The sequence below is a fragment of the Podarcis erhardii genome (assembly GCF_964252035.2).
Source record: "Podarcis erhardii genome assembly, chromosome: 3".
Classification (NCBI taxonomy): Eukaryota; Metazoa; Chordata; class Lepidosauria; order Squamata; family Lacertidae; genus Podarcis; species Podarcis erhardii.
The window spans coordinates 26,849,227-26,865,028 of NC_138507.1; the positions used below are offsets into that span (position 1 = coordinate 26,849,227).

General features: G+C 44.7%; 2 protein-coding genes across 4 annotated transcripts in view; one reads left to right on the plus strand and one right to left on the minus strand.

Moving 5' to 3' along the window:
* Nucleotides 1-15,802, plus strand: part of TRAPPC12 (trafficking protein particle complex subunit 12) — a 220,182-nt gene that overhangs the window by 127,044 nt on the left and 77,336 nt on the right. The gene's annotated exons all lie outside the window — the stretch shown is intronic.
* EIPR1 (EARP complex and GARP complex interacting protein 1) overlaps nt 1-15,802 on the minus strand; it is a 66,674-nt gene that overhangs the window by 27,626 nt on the left and 23,246 nt on the right. For all 3 annotated transcript variants that reach the window (XR_014155164.1, XM_081857301.1, XM_081857300.1), the window contains exon 4: nt 936-1,092. Coding sequence is in view for 2 of the 3 variants with exons in the window: in XM_081857301.1 (XP_081713427.1) it covers nt 936-1,092 (157 nt within the window). In the remaining variant the exon portion in view is untranslated. The remainder of the gene's footprint in view (nt 1-935; nt 1,093-15,802) is intronic.

The following is a 15,802-nucleotide window of genomic DNA, read 5'->3' on the forward strand; positions in this document are numbered from 1 at the left end:
TTGATTGACTGCAGGAAACTCCTGCAGCCAATCGGAAGCCATGCTGGATGTTGGGCTTCCGTTTGAAAACCAGAACACTCACTTCTGGGTTTTGATTGTTCAGGAGCCAATTTGTTCGGGAGCCAAGGCGTTTGAGATCCAAGGTATGACTGTACTTAAAGCTACATTTTTTAATACTAGCAGCCTGGTGTTGTTTGGGAGTTTTAAGAAACCCCCAAGACCAGTGCAGTTTTGAAATGTTCCATCCACCATCTTCATTCAAAATAGGACCTAGCTGTATCCAAACATAGATGAAAACCTGATCCTTGATCTCAGGAACCAGCATGCAAAATTTGGTTACGGTGTCTTAACAGTCCTATCTTACCGGTACACAAACATATAAAGGGGGGGTCATCAATAACGCTGTATACACACATCAGTCATCATTAACTAATTAGAAGGGAATGTGAAAAGCTTTCTTTGATAATACTCTGCAATCAGTTCTTGATAGGAAAGCATCTACTTTTTTGCGATAAATGTGCACAATAAAATAAAATCTCAACTAGACCAAACATAGAAGAGAAAGTTAGAACCCAAACAAAGATCAAAACAGAATTTCCAAGTTATAGAGAATGTGACTGAAAAGCTAGCATTAGTTGGTGTGCAGATGAACATATAGACATGTACAAAAGGAAAGACACAGCAAAACTGCAGAAAGATAGTTGCACCAATGTTGAATTTGCAGGACTAATGCTTTTAATCCCTGATGCTGTTTGGAATAAATCTCCCCACCTCACAGAAAGCCCCAGAAGAAGTCAGTATGTATGATTTTTCAGAAGTATGTATATTTAAAATGTGCAAACCCCAAACTTACTATAAACCTGCATTGAACAGAATAGATCTATCCTTGACACACACACACCCTTCCTGAGAGTATAAAATATGCAGAATCCTACCCGGCCATATTGCCATGGGCTGTGTTGTCAAGGTGACAGAGTAGCTCCAGGGTTTGAGCGTTGCTTGATGAATCATCAGGGGATTCATGACTGCCTGATTCCAATTCCTTCGGCATCCTCCAAACAGCCGCACATGTCATGACTTTACTGTCTGAAGCTAAGGAACAGAGGATAATGTCAACAGATCACAGTATGGGGAGATGGAGCGGGGGGAGGAAAGGCTTTCTGGAATATGGTTCATCAGTATTTTCATAACCATAGGCGAGTCACAGCACATCTGCCATTTAAAATATTTAAATAATCCTACTGAACTTTATTCTGACGATATGGCACACAGGCAAAATGATGGGTTACAAAGGAAGCAAGCAGTTTAACACAGAACCCATAATTAGCATAGATTTAACTCAGATTTCTCACATTTTAAAGCCAAGCATTCAGTGGATAACGCAACCCGCCTCAGAAGTAGTTTTCCAGGGCTGCTTCCCATATGTCCATTTCAATTAATATTGGAAATTACAGCGAGCTGTTGCTAAGAGTACAATTTTTCACCTTAATGCAGGCACAGTTTTTAAGGTCTCCCTCTCTGGCTTTGCTGGGTTGCCTTTAATTTGCATGTGCGGCACTAAATCACCTCCTCTGCAGAGAACGACGTTTTTAAAGCCCTATACTTTCAGAGAGCGCCTGCTTCAGTCCTTTCAGCAGAAAGTCTGAACAATCCAATCTCTGAGTCCCTGGTTTATTGGCTCCCCAAAACATTTCAAACCCAAGGCCGTTGCCAGTTCCAGAATTTCCAGGAGCTACCTAAGAAATGCACAGAATGGAAAACTATTGACATGCTTACAAGTGCTCAAAGACCCTTGTTGCTGTGTGGCACTTTTGACTCTCCAGATGTTGTTGGACTCTACCTCCCGTCAGCCCCAGTCAGCATGGCCAATAGTCAGGTGATGTTAGTTGTAACCCAAAATCATACGGCAGGCCACAGGTTCCCCATCTGTAGTGTAATGGGTATTGGAGGTAATCCCAAAAAAGCTCCTGCTTCATGGAAGTTGTGGAAAGCTCTTGCACACCACATTGAATAAATGAAACTGACCAACCCCAAGAACAATGAGCAATATCCAACTAAGTCAGAGGGTGTCCTCCAAGTATGACTCCATATATAATTATCACCCCATATATGATTAACATGGAATATCCCCCAATATAGTCACATGAATACAAGTATCGCCAGTTCTGGTTTCCAATCCTCAATCAGGCATAGGCAAACTCGGTCCTCCAGATGTTTTGGGACAACAACTCCTATCATCCCTAGCTAACAGGACCAGTGGTCAGGGATGATGGGACTTGTAGTCCCAAAACATCTGGAGGGCCGAGTTTGCCTATGCCTGCCCTATATCATCCATGCTAAATTTATACCGTTGCAGAATCAGTGACAAATTTATTACAATTCTGATCTAGCAATGTTTCCAACACTCCCTAAGCCGGATTTCAAAAGGTTATACAATAGTACAGTGACGATGTGTTTACTATGTTCATATGTCTTTTTCCCCCCTTTGTATTTATTTATTTATTCATTCCCCTGATTGTTTGGCTTCTGCTGTTTATTGTTGGGTGTACTTTTGTAGCACCACAAGTTATTCTGCAATCAGCGGGCATGTACACATTGAAACACGGAAAATTTTCAATAAAGAGTTAATGCTTAACAAAAGGCTATGCAAGGATAGGGGAGAAAACCTGGTGAAAGCTGCAAGGAGTGAGCGGCTCAACATGCAAAACCCCACATTTGGTGAAGGGCATAAAAAACAACAATGCTAATTGTCATTAGTGAAGGAAGACAATAAACTCTCCAGATACAAATGTTCTGAATTATTAGGCTTACAAACTCCATCATTAATGTAAAATGCAGTTTTAGAACCTACCGGTACTTCTAAACATGAGCCTAGAATGTGGATATGGGCTAAGAACTCTGCTTAAACACAGAATCTGTATTAGGCACTGGAAGTACAGTGGTACCTCAGGTTACATATGCTTCAAGTTACATACGCTTCAGGTTACAGACTCCGCTAACCCAGAAATATTACCTCGGGTTAAGAACTTTGCTTTAGGATGAGAACAGAAATCGTGCTCTGGCTACGCAGCGGCAGCAGGAGGCCCCATTAGCTAAAGTGGTGCTTCAGGTTAAGAACAGTTTAAGGTTAAGTACGGACCTCCGGATCGAATACAAGTGTTTTATAACATTATTTTTTACAACAACCCTATGAGGTAGGTTAAGGCGGGGATGACGACAGTCTCTCCAATGAACTCCAGTTCATTGGCTCTCCAATGAACTCCAGTGGCCAAAATGGAATCTCTACAATATGGAAGTCCAATCCTATTGGTTGAGCTACTCTATCCATCTGAATGTAAGCGAAACCAATAATCCTTGAGGTTCTCTGCAAAAGAGTGCATATTTGGGGAGTATGTGGCTCTCCAAAGGTTGTTGGGAGCACCAACAATGGTCAAAGATGATGGGAGTTATAGTACAACAACATCTGGAAAGCCACAGGTTCCCCATCCCTATGACAGAGAATGCACAGAAGCAGCCCTGTATCATAATGTGGGGAACTAAGGACAGGGGGATGCAGAAGATTGACTAAAATAAGCGTCATTTAATTTTGCAGAATCAGAATACTAAATGTACTCAACTAACAACGTAGGTAAAACAACACTAATAAATGAAGTCTAAGGTTGCTAAGCACGTATATCTAATTCTTTGATACAAAATTAACTACTTCAGTTTCAGACAAACATTTCCTTATTACCTAGTCCAAGAGGGAAACATGAATAAATATTATCTGCTATTGTATGGTACAAGCATATTGACTAACAGATTTCTTGGCTTAAACATGGTTTAGATCCTTCGGCTATTATTATACACTGGCAGATAAGACCCAGGGTAGATTTCTGTCAGCAGATCACTAACTTTGGGTGGAATTGAGCTACCACTACTAACTACCGTATTTTTCGCTCTATAGGACGCACCGGACCATAGGACGCACCTTGTTTTAGAGGGGGAGAACAAGGGGGGGAAATTCTCCCCCTCTCTGCTCAGCACCCCTTCAGCGAAGCAGCAGGAGAAACAGAGCCCCTTCCATTTCTCCTGCCACTTCGCTGAAGGGGCGCTGCGCAGCTCTTCCTCCCTGCTGAAGCCAGGAGAGTCTTGCTCTCCCGGCTTCAGCAAAAGGAACCCAAAGCCTGCGGAGTGCAGCGGGAACTCGTGCTGCACTCCGAAGGCTTCAGGCAGCTATCCCTGAAGCCTGGAGAGTGAGAGGGGTCGGTGCACACCGACCCCTTTCGCTCTCCAGGCTTCAGCGAAAGCAACGCGAAGCCTCCGGAGCACGGAGGGAGCGCTCCCTCTGCTCTTCAGAGGCTTTGCGTTGCTATTGCTGAAGCCAAGGAGCCTATATTCACTCCATAGGACGCACACATATTTCCCCTTAATTTTTGGAGGGGGAAAAGTGCGTCCTCTAGAGCGAAAAATATGGTAACTAACTAACTTATTTTCTATACCTCCCTTCATCCAATGATCACAGAGCGGTTTACAATATAAAGTCACAAAAATACATAACATAGTAACAAAATACTACCATAGTGTTTTTCTAACCCCATTAAGAAACCTGTCCTAGGTTAGGAGTCCAGTTAGTGCCCATGTGCTCTCAATAGAAATCCAACAGACAATTCTGCTAATGGGAAGAAGAGGTGGTTTTTAGCCATTCCACCCAGCACCCTCCAATATCAACTCTGCAGATGAGGGACTCTCCAGAAGATGGTGGAAAGTGGCAAGGGAAATGGGCAAGAACCACTCCCCCTCCTTTTCCATTAGTGAAGGCACCCACTGGAACAAAGGCCTGTTTCTGAGTGCAAGGGTACCAACTGGACTCCACTCGCAGGGTCCTGCCCTGTGGCACATTCCCCCTCGGAACACTGTACCTGGCCTAGGAATGCCCAGTGTGTTGGGAAAACAGGATTCCGTGCAAATGTAATAAACTGACCAATTTTTTGTTTCTTAGCTATCACTACAGACCAAGCTAAGGTTTGGAAACACTGAAAACTGCCCCCCTTTTAAAAAGGGGGGGGGGACTAATTGGAGACTGGCTAGACAGATCTCTCACTTTCAAAGTACAATAGCTGCTAATTATATCAAGACCGTGCATATTTGCAGGCACAAGACAGTCTGTTGAGTAGGAAGGTATCAGGTTTTCGCATCTTGCAAACCTGGCTGACATTCCTTGGAGTCTAGCAAGCAGTCCTCCCTCTCCACTGAGAGGCTGTGATATGATGCATCTCTGTCCCGTCTGTGTGCCCAAAATACATTAGGAGCTTATTTTCTGGTCTCAGCCTATGCTGCTGTTTTTGGAGGCATTCTTTACACGTTTTTCTGAATTTCCATCTTGTGGAATGCTTTTTTCAGTGTTATGACATCTTGCAGTAAGGCCACAGCGTCTCAAACTAGGGGCATGGAGTCCTACAAACAGAGATACTTCTCCCGTGAGAAGGAAAAGACTGGGCACATACCTGTGTGTACCTATTGAGAAAAGCTCAGAAAAGAAGGTTCCCCCAAACAGTCCAATAAGACCTGGGGGTGCTCAGTTGGCATGAAATGCTAACTTTTAGGGGGAATGGAATACCCCAGAAAATCAAACGAACGACAGGCCTACTAGAATCCTGAAAGAAAGAAAGAGAGAGAGAGAGAGAGAGAGCAAGCAAAATTCAACTGGGCATGACCAAGTTTTTGGGTATACTTAAATAGCTCTTTGGATTATTGTCCCTATACATTTAGCCCCACAATATTTGTTAACCTTTGAAGTTCAGAAGTCACTTTTTCCTCAAACAATACCAGTAGAGAATGCATTCAGAAAGTCCTCAGTGCCAGTGAAAGTAATATGCTTTTAAGTTAGTCAAGACTAAACTTGCTCTAGTAATTTCAATGGGAATGTGTCAAAACTAACTTTAGATGGCCCAGGCCTATACATTTCCTAGGACAGTTTTCTAGCTTTGCCACACTTATCATAAATTGGTATCCAAAATGTTGCCAAGAGAGCTAACTTGGCTACACAAGGTTTTATTTTAATCTTCTCTACGGCACTTTCCAGAAGAACTGATAGACCTAAGTAGTTGAGTAGCCTTTGATCAGTCGGGAGAGATGGGCTGATAGAACCAACTCCTAGAGGCCGAGGTCCCTTCGGCCCCCCAATAAAATATTTGAGGGACTGGGCCTCCCCAAAGTTGATGGGCATTGCCATTCAAATGGTGCGCATGCACATGTCATGTGATCGATTTTGCAGGGTGGAGCTTACCTGTCCCCCTTCCAAAATTGTATTTGTTGGCACTCCTAGATATGCCTGGGTCCTTGAGAGAAGATATGAAGCAAATCAAAGTTTTTGTGTGTTTTCAAGCATTAAACCACCCTTACTAACACCCACACTCACCTAATGTAACCACAACTTTGGTGCCATCTGTTATATTCTTCAAACCAAAATGATTCAACACAGTGACATCTTGTTGGCAACATACGTTACTGAATGCTCTCTCATGCATGCCATAAGCTACCCTTTGAAGGAGTTGCCTGTTACCAACCCTTGGGAGTTTTAGAAACCAAGCAGTTCTACAACTCCTAAAAAGCTCATAACGTATTTTCATTGCCCATTACAAAGATGAACCCGTTATTTTTTGTCACTTACAAATCTGAAGTTAAATCCTCGCACACGGTAGTTCTTATTACTCACTCCTTTTACAGGTAAGCACTCTGAACTGCATTAACGAAATGCTCAAGATACAGAAGTCGGCACATATCAATCTGGCCAAGTCACTGAAACTCCAGCTGATGTACTGACAATTGCTTAACTTGCTTAGAAAACAACATATAGGGTGGAATTCAATGTAGTGCTAAGGAGAATGTTCTGTCAGTGCAAGCATTTATGTTTACTCAATGGAATGACAACCCGACCCCTGCCCCTGCCCCTGCCGCCCAAGCTCTGTTCTAGAGATTCTCCCAACCATGCCTTGGCCTTTGCTACTGGGATGGAGTAGTTAAATCTGCCCCATTATTTCATTTTTGTTCGACTTTTCTACAGCTGCAGGACAGTAAGCTGAAGGCATGTGTACAGATCATTTAATAGATTTGCAAATTACATAGATACATGTGTGGTATATCTATTTGTAAGACGTTCAAAATTATTTCAATTTGCGCATATTACAGCTGCCACTTTTAGCCCTTTTGTTTAAAAATACAACCTATGAGCAACATAGTCCAAATATTTTATACCAATGGTGTTCAACTCAGGGTGAGAAAACGGTTCTATGGTTTAGATCAGCAACCTAGCAGTTCGAAAGTACAAGTAGATAAATAGGTACCACTCCGGCGGGAAGGTAAACGGTGTTTCCGTGTGCTGCTCTGGTTCGCCAGAAGCAGCTTAGTCATGCTGGCCACAAGACCCAGAAGCTGTACGCCGGCTCCCTCAGCCAGTAAAGCGAGATGAGCACCGCAACCCCAGAGTCGTTCGTGACTGGACCTAATGGTCAGGGGTCCCTTTACCTTTACCTAGGTCTTTGAGGCTGGTCTGCCAGACTGTTTTGGGTAAACGGCGCCCGCCTTTCCCATGCCTGATGTCATATGATATCAGGTGTGGGAAATTTTTCAAGGCAGAATTCAAAAAGGATTCAAGCTGAAACTACAAAGGAAGAATCTTCCTTTGAAACTTTACGCCATGGCTGCCATGACATCATACAATCCCACCCACTTGTCAAAGTACCCTGTGGAGGGTTGGTGACTTCTGGATCCAACCCTCCAGCCAGACCCTGGTTTGGATCCTATGAGGGATGAAGATGCATATCTTTTGATGCAGATTTTGTTTGACTTGTGATAAAGACAACTGTTGTACAGACCGGCACCTTGAACTTCAGAGCACATGGCTGGTATTTGTGCCACTAGAACCTTTCTAAGCTTTATTAGGTTATTTGAATACTACTGGGGAAAAGGGAAATTTTGAGTTATACTCCGTTTGCCTTCCCACAGCCAATACAGTGGTACCTCAGGTTACATACGCTTCAGGTTACATACACTTCAGGTTACAGACTCTACTAACCCAGAAATAGTGCTTCAGGTTAAGAACTTTGCTTCAGGATGAGAACAGAAATCGGGCTCCGGCGGCGCGGCAGCAGCAGGAGGCCTCTCTAGCTAAAGTGGTGCTTCAGGTTAAGAACAGTTTCAGATTAAGTACGGACCTCCAGAACGAATTAAGTACTTAACCTGCGGTACCACTGTAATCAATTTCTTCCCTTTTCCAATAAAAAGGAGATTCCATCTCTTTTCAAGGAATGGTCTCTATGAGGTATGGGATTTTGTTTCCAATGTGATTTACATACTGTTTGCATTTCTGTGGAGGTTGGATGGCTGGAAATCGTTTTGTACTGTGGTACTTTATCTGCTGTTTTTGAAATAACACAATATAAAAGACTGTAGGCATTACAGATTTCTGCAGTTCTATTTTTTAAAAAAATAAAAAGAGGAAGGAAAAAACAGAGTCTAGAAAGAGAATGCATCAAACATATGTCACATCTGTGTGAGAATAGAAGATTGCTATGAGTTCTTGTAAAGAGACTTATGTACCTATGGGTAAAATGAACAAAAAATACGTTGGTCATCCTTTAATTGCATTCCCAAGTGTTTTTAACTCCAACCAAAGCTGCTGTCTGCAGAAATCCACGCTGGAGCTAGCTGAGCCAAGGCTTCAGTGGCTGACAGGACTTGCTCTTTGATGCGCTCAGGTGGTACAAAGCCAGCTGGCTGCCATTACTCTGTTGCCCTGGGAACCACAATTGAAGTGTACTTCTAAATCTGCACAGGAGGTACTTCTGCACCATTGCCGCAGCAGCTCTCGCTGTGCAAAGTTAAAGTCGCGTAGCAGCTATAGCTGCAGCCCAGCTGGTGCCCATTAATGTTCCCTGTATGACAGGAGCAAGCAGCTAGTCTTAGATGCCTCATTTTTTTTGCCACTGACAAAACAGAAGGATTTATCATTCTTATTAATGGAGATGAAACACACTTTGCCTGTTTGAATAGGAGGGAGCTCCAAAGGTATAGCACTTTTGAAAGACAACTTTACCACCTTGCTACCTTTTGGTTCTGGCTTGCCATCATTAAGGTCCAAAATGCATTATTTTTTTGAAACCAACAAGTTCGGGGGCCACTGAACATACTGCCAAAGTAGGGTGTGAAGATCAGGGGGATAATTTTAAAATACATCACTGCTTGGTTGATAGACAGTATAACTTATACTCAGTAGAAATTCTTAGTATTCATATAGCATTTTCATAATGAATAAGAAACCATTTACAGTAGTCCCTGCAGATCAATACATTCCTTCCCTGTAAATCAGTATATTTTCTCTCACTGCTGAGGCATCAAGATTCTCCAGCTACTCACTAGTGAGGGAAATGCACTCCTCACACACTTAGGAACACACTCGCCATTCTTTCATGCATTTCAAGATATGGCGTATATAGAGTATCAGTATTAAAAGCAGTATTAAAAGTTCCAATACATGTGTACCAATGGCAGACTATTACAAGTGGTTTCTTTGGATTTCAAATTACAGTGGTACCATTAGCTAAAGTGGTGCTTCAGGTTACGAACAGTTTCACCGGTCTTGAAAGACCTACATTGGCTCCCAGTACGTTTCCGAGCACAATTCAAAGTGTTGGTGCTGACCTTTAAAGCCCTAAACGGCCTCGGTCCAGTATATCTGAAGGAGCGTCTCCTCCCCCACTGTTCTGCCCGGACACTGAGGTCCAGCGCCGAGGGCCTTCTGGCGGTTCCCTCACTGCGAGAGGCCAAGCTACAGGGAACCAGGCAGAGGGCCTTCTCGGTAGTGGCGCCCGCCCTGTGGAACGCCCTTCCAGCAGATGTCAAAGCGATAAACAACTACCTGACATTCAGAAGACATCTGAAGGCAGCCCTGTTCAGGGAAGTTTTTAATATGTGACATTTTAGTGTATCTTTCATCTTTGTTGGAAGCCGCCCAGAGTGGCTGGGGAAACCCAGTCAGATGGGCGGGGTACAAATAAATTATTATTATTATTACTATTATTATTATTATTATTATTAAGAACGGACCTCCGGAACGAATTAAGTACTTAACCCAAGGTACCACTGAACACTTGATCCAACAGAAATTGTTCTTCTGGACTCCTCTCCACCCTTTTAGAACTCACATGGCTACATCTAGTGCTAGCTTGGCAATGCAGTGCAGATCCACACATGGATTAGGGCATGTCCTGCAACTACAGTCGTACCTTGGAAGTCAATGGAATACGTTCCGATAGTCCGTTCGACTTCCAAAACGTTCAGAAACCAAATTGCGGCTTCTGATTAGCTGCTGGACATTCAGGTTCCAAAAGAACATTCGCAAACTGGAACACTCACTTCCAGGTTTGCAGCGTTCAGGAGCCAAAACGTCCGAGCTCCAGGGCATTCAGGATTCAAGGTATGACGGCACTTGTTTTGGAGCAGAGGCTATATAGGTAAACGTAAAGGTACCCCTGACCGTAAGGTCCAGTCGTGGACGACTCTGGGGCTGCGTGCTCATCTCGCGCTATAGGCCGAGGGAGCAGACGTTTGTTCACAGACAGCTTCCGGGTCATGTGGCCAGCATGACAAAGCTGCTTCTGGCGAACCAGAGCAGCACACAGAAACACTGTTTACCTTCCTGCCGGAGCGGTACCTATTTATCTTCCTGCACTTTGACGGGCTTTTGAACTGCTAGGTTGGCAGGAGCAGGGACCGAGCAACGGGAGCTCACCCCATTGCGGGGATTCAAACCGCTGACCTTCTGATCGGCAAGCCCTAGACTCAGTGGTTTAGACCACAGCGCCACCCTCGTCCTGTATCAATTAGCTACTAAATACTGCTTTAAGGTTTAAGGAAGCCCATACAACATTGAGCTACTTTCTGATCCTGTGGAGTTCACTAATGGGCAACACGAGAGCCCTCTCACAACTGCAAAGAGGCAGATCTTACAACGCCAGAAGGATAAATTCCCGCCAACTGTTGTTCCGCGGACTGAGTACTTTACTGTGCTGTCTGTATTTTGAGGAGCCCAAGCAATTGTGGACACTCCTTTATTGGAGGTTTTTAGTAGAGACTTTCTGAACAAGAAATGGACATTTGTAATGAATGCTTTGGTTGACATTCCCTGCACTGCATAAAGTTGGGACTGGATAGCCCTTAGGGGCCCTTGCAGCTCTACCATTCTGTGATTTTATGATGCCAGACAGAAGAAGGAAACTATCTGTTTGACTAAAGAACCAGGGATCTCTTGATTGGTTCTGATAGGAAATGTCTGTGTGTGAAGGCAACAGGGATGTGGAGAAGGGATGTTTGTGCAAGAGGAATTTTCAATGAGCGCTTCAAGTGGATTATGTTGATGTGGAAAGGAAAGAAGTAACAGAGCATTTTAAATATGATTGGAAATAAACTTTATCTCAATATAGTGTTGATGAACTTATTGTGTAACATGCAGCTCCAAGACTTCTCAAGTCCCCTTGCCAGTGCATGTGGTACGAAGCAAAAGTTTGAGAAAAGTGTGTTCATGGTTAAAGTTTAGACAGTTAAGTGTGACTGATCTAGTTAAAAAGAAAATAGTAAAGAATTCATTAAATTATGTGCTTGAATAATGGTCAATTTACTTGAGACCCCAACTTTAGAACTTTAGAACTCTTGTGTTTATATGGCAGAAAGCCTGGAAGCTGGTTCAACATTCAACCTTATACATTGGTATCTCGGGTTAAGTACTTAATTCGTTCTGGAGGTCCATTCTTAACCTGAAACTGTACTTAACCTGAAGCACCACTTTAGCTAATGGGGCCTCCTGCTGTCGCACCGCCGGAGCACAATTTCTGTTCTCATCCTAAAGCAAAGTTCTTAATCCGAGGTAATATTTCTGGGTTAGCGGAGTCTGTAACCTGAAGCGTATGTAACCTGAGGTACCACTGTACATGTAAAGAACATGTGTATCAACTGAGGAAGGGAGAGTTGATGTTTTTTTTGGGGGGGGGGGTATTAATTTTCCATTCTAATTTTCAACCCACATGGTTTGGATTAATTACTTGAGAGTAAATAATTAACTTTGTTTCTAATAAACCTGTCACTGCTAAAATTTGTATGAATAAACTCACGGTGGAAATAAGTTATCCTGATGTAAAAATAACTGTCCATAACTGTAACAGGCTTTTTTCCCCTTCCATAATAATTTTGCTTTTTGTAGAAATGAACAGGTAATGGAGGTCTCTGAAAACTCTTACTCCTCCTTACAGCAAAATGTTTTCTATTGCATTTGAATGAACAATAAGATTTTCTTTCTCTTTCCTCCCACAGCCAAGTAGGTAAAGGAACTTAAGCAGATAACAATAACAGTTATAAATAAACTGGAACGAATAAATTTTCTAACTTTAAAACTTTATATGGTTTGTCATTTTTAACCCCTTTCCCATGCTAACTATGTTTTCAGGCCCAGAAGCAAATTTTGTTTTCTCTGCAAACTTAGGTGGTCCAGTGATGCATCTCAACCCTCCTGGTGAATAGAAGAAATCTGCCAAGGAATCACTTAGAATAGTGTGCTATTGCCAGTTTATGGCCTCCCAGATGACAGCAAAGTAGCAACAGCCATTTCTTTTCATCTGCATCAAACCAGGACTTGTGGGGTGGCGGGCAAAGGGGATCTGGAAGGTGACTTGTAAAGACTTTTTCTGGACTACAACTTAAAGTTGAAGCTCCAGGAGATTGAAGGTATTTGTGGAAGCAACAAGTTTTTCAAGGCCAAGAGCTTTTCATGAATAGCTAGATATAGAATTGGTACTGTATTTTGTATTATATGATAGTTTGAATTTTAGTTGGAACTGTAAATTGATGTATTGAATTGTGTGTGATGCCCATAAAGGACAAATGTTTCTTCATTTAATGTAATTGTTTGCATATCATTTGTATGTTTGGTGTAATGAGAATATCCATAGGAAAATGAAAATCCCTGTGTAGGTTTGGCGGCGCATCACTAAAAAGCAATTGCTGAGTATTGTGATTGCTGAGGTTGTAAAAAATTATTCAAAAGTAGGCATGAAGATTTCCCCATGTGTTTTACCGTATTTTTCGCCCTATAGGACGCACTTTTTCCCCTCCAAAAATGAAGGGAAAATGTGTGTGCGTCCTATGGGGCAAATGCAGGCTTTCACTGAAGCTTGGAGAGTGAGAGGGGTCGGTGCGCACCGACCCCTCTCGCTCTCCAGGCTTCAGGAAGCTATCAGCAAGCCTGGGGAGCCCGTGGGAGTTCCCGCAGGGCTCCCTAGGCTGCGGATAGCAGCCTGCTACCCAGAGCGCAGGGCGCACTGAAGCAGAGCGCCCTGTGCTTCGGGCAGATATCCGCAAGCCTGGGGAGCCCGCGGGAGTTCATGTATGCTTTATGTGATGGGATAATGAGCTGCTTGCACGTAAAAGCTTGATCCCTCTGGGGTTTGGCTGGTCATCCAAACCGATGCACTAACGGAGCCCCCAAAGCATGACTCCGTCAGTCGCTGGTAGAATCTGACAGTGGGCGTCTACGGAATTTACGCCAACATAAAAGCTGTTTGACAGACATGCGCCTTCGTGACTCTCTGCGTGACAGTTTCCGGCGAAGGGTGGGAGTTCCCAAAGGGGGTCCCGTTACCTCTCCACTACTCTCACTGGAAGCATCCCAGAGCCTCCCCTCCGCTGTGACTCCTGCACTCCCCCTGCTGGTTCCCTCTTCTGCTGCAGATTCTCTCCTATTCTCCTGGAGCCTGTCCACCACCTGTCTCTCCGATGGCAGTTCCCTGACATCCACCTCCCCCCCAGGGCCCCCTTCAGCCCCTCCCGCCTCCTCTCCCACTGGCGGTGAGGGCGGAAAGCCCCTGAAGGAACTCTCCTCGTCGTCCGAGGATTCTAACACTTCTAGCCACGGCGTACCGTCTCTCTCCCCGTCTTCCTCTTCTTCGTCGGAGTCAGCTTCTTCACCCACCCCTGACTCTGGGAACCCTTCAAACTCTCCTTCCTCATCGGTGGTCCCAAAGTGTTCCCTTCTAAATCGAGCCACGGGTTGCGGTTTTCTTGGGAAACGCTGATGAAATGTTTCTATTAAAACCTCGTCATTGACTACCTCTGCTGGTACCCAAGTGTTTTCCGACTCTGCTTCCCCCTCCCATTCTACCAGATATTCCACCTGATTCCCCTTCCACCTGGAATCAATGATTCCTGCCACGTTCATGTCACGCTCTCTCTCTTCTATCACGGGCGTTTGGGTGGCCTCTCTCTCACGCTCCCCCCACTCACGTCCCTCTCGGTACGGCGACAGTAATGACCTGTGAAATACTGGGTGTAATTTCATGTGACTGGGCAGCCTGAGTTTGAATGCCACTGGGTTGACCTGCTGTATGACCTCAAAGGGGCCCAATCTTTTGGGCCTCAATTTCTTACTCCCGCCCTTGAACGGTAGCCCTTGGGTGGACAACCACACCCGGTCCCCCACCCTTATAGTTTCACCTTCCCTCCTATTTCTGTCTGCTTGCTTCTTATATTCTTCCTTGGCTTTCTCTAAGTTAAGTTGAAGCTGACGGTGGATCGCCTCCATCTCTTCAAAAAAATATTCCGCCGCCGGCACGCTCCACCTCTCCCCTCCCTCTCCTGGGAATGCCCGGGGGTGACACCCATAATTTGCCAGGAAGGGACTCATCCCTGTGGACACGTTCTCCGCGTTGTTGTAGGCAAATTCTGCTAGAGGTAACTTATCCACCCAATCATTTTCTCTGTCTTTTACATAACACCTCAGGTATTGTTGTAAAACCCCATTTGCCCTTTCCGCTTGCCCATTGGTTTCTGGGTGCCGGGCAGTTGAGAAATTGAGTTCTACGTGCAGTAAGCTCATAAGTTTCCTCCAGAACCTGGAAGTAAATTGTTACCCTCTGTCGCTCAAAACCCTCAAGGGGGCGCCATGCAACTTAAAAATAAAACAACTTGGCGGTTTCCTCCGCTGTGACTGCATGTGAACAAGCTATAAAATGACACATCTTGGTTAATTGATCTACCACCACCATGACAGCTGTTTTGCCTTTGGATTTTGGCAGGTCCGTCATAAAATCTATGGATACTGCCTCCCATGGCCTTTCGGGCGTGGGTAAGGGTTGTAATAGCCCCGCTGGCGCCACCCTCTCTCCTTTCGCTCGCTGGCACCTGTCGCAACCCCTGACATATTCCCGTACGTCCTCCCTCACCTTGGGCCACCAAAACTCCCTGGTAACCAACCACATGGTTTTGTGCTGTCCAAAATGTCCCGCTGTGGGGCTGTCATGCAACTGCTTGAGTACTCTGCCCCTCAGTTCCCCGTCGGGTATGTACAGTGCCCCTTTGTAATACAACGCCCCGTTCTTTTCTTCGAACCCCCCTGTGTTCTCCTCTGTCCTCCGGAGCTCTCTGAGTTTCTCTTGGGCGTATTCATCGTTCTCCGTACCCTCTATCAGTTCCCTCTGCCCCACCAATGCCGCCCCACACACCCAGCGGTCTTCAGGGATTACATGCCTTGCCTCAGGCGCTCCCTCCCCCTCTAAGTACTCAGGTTTCCTGGAAAGAGCGTCCGCCCTCACGTTCTCGGAGCCGGGCACGTAACGAATCTCAAAGTGGAATTTGGAGAACTCCTGGGCCCATCTCACTTGTCTCTGGTTCAGCACTCGGGCTGTTCTCCAGTATTCCAGATTTTTGTGGTCAGTTCGGACTTGAACCTTGTGCTGCGCCCCAATCAGCAAGTGCCGCCATTTCCGGAATGCTTCAT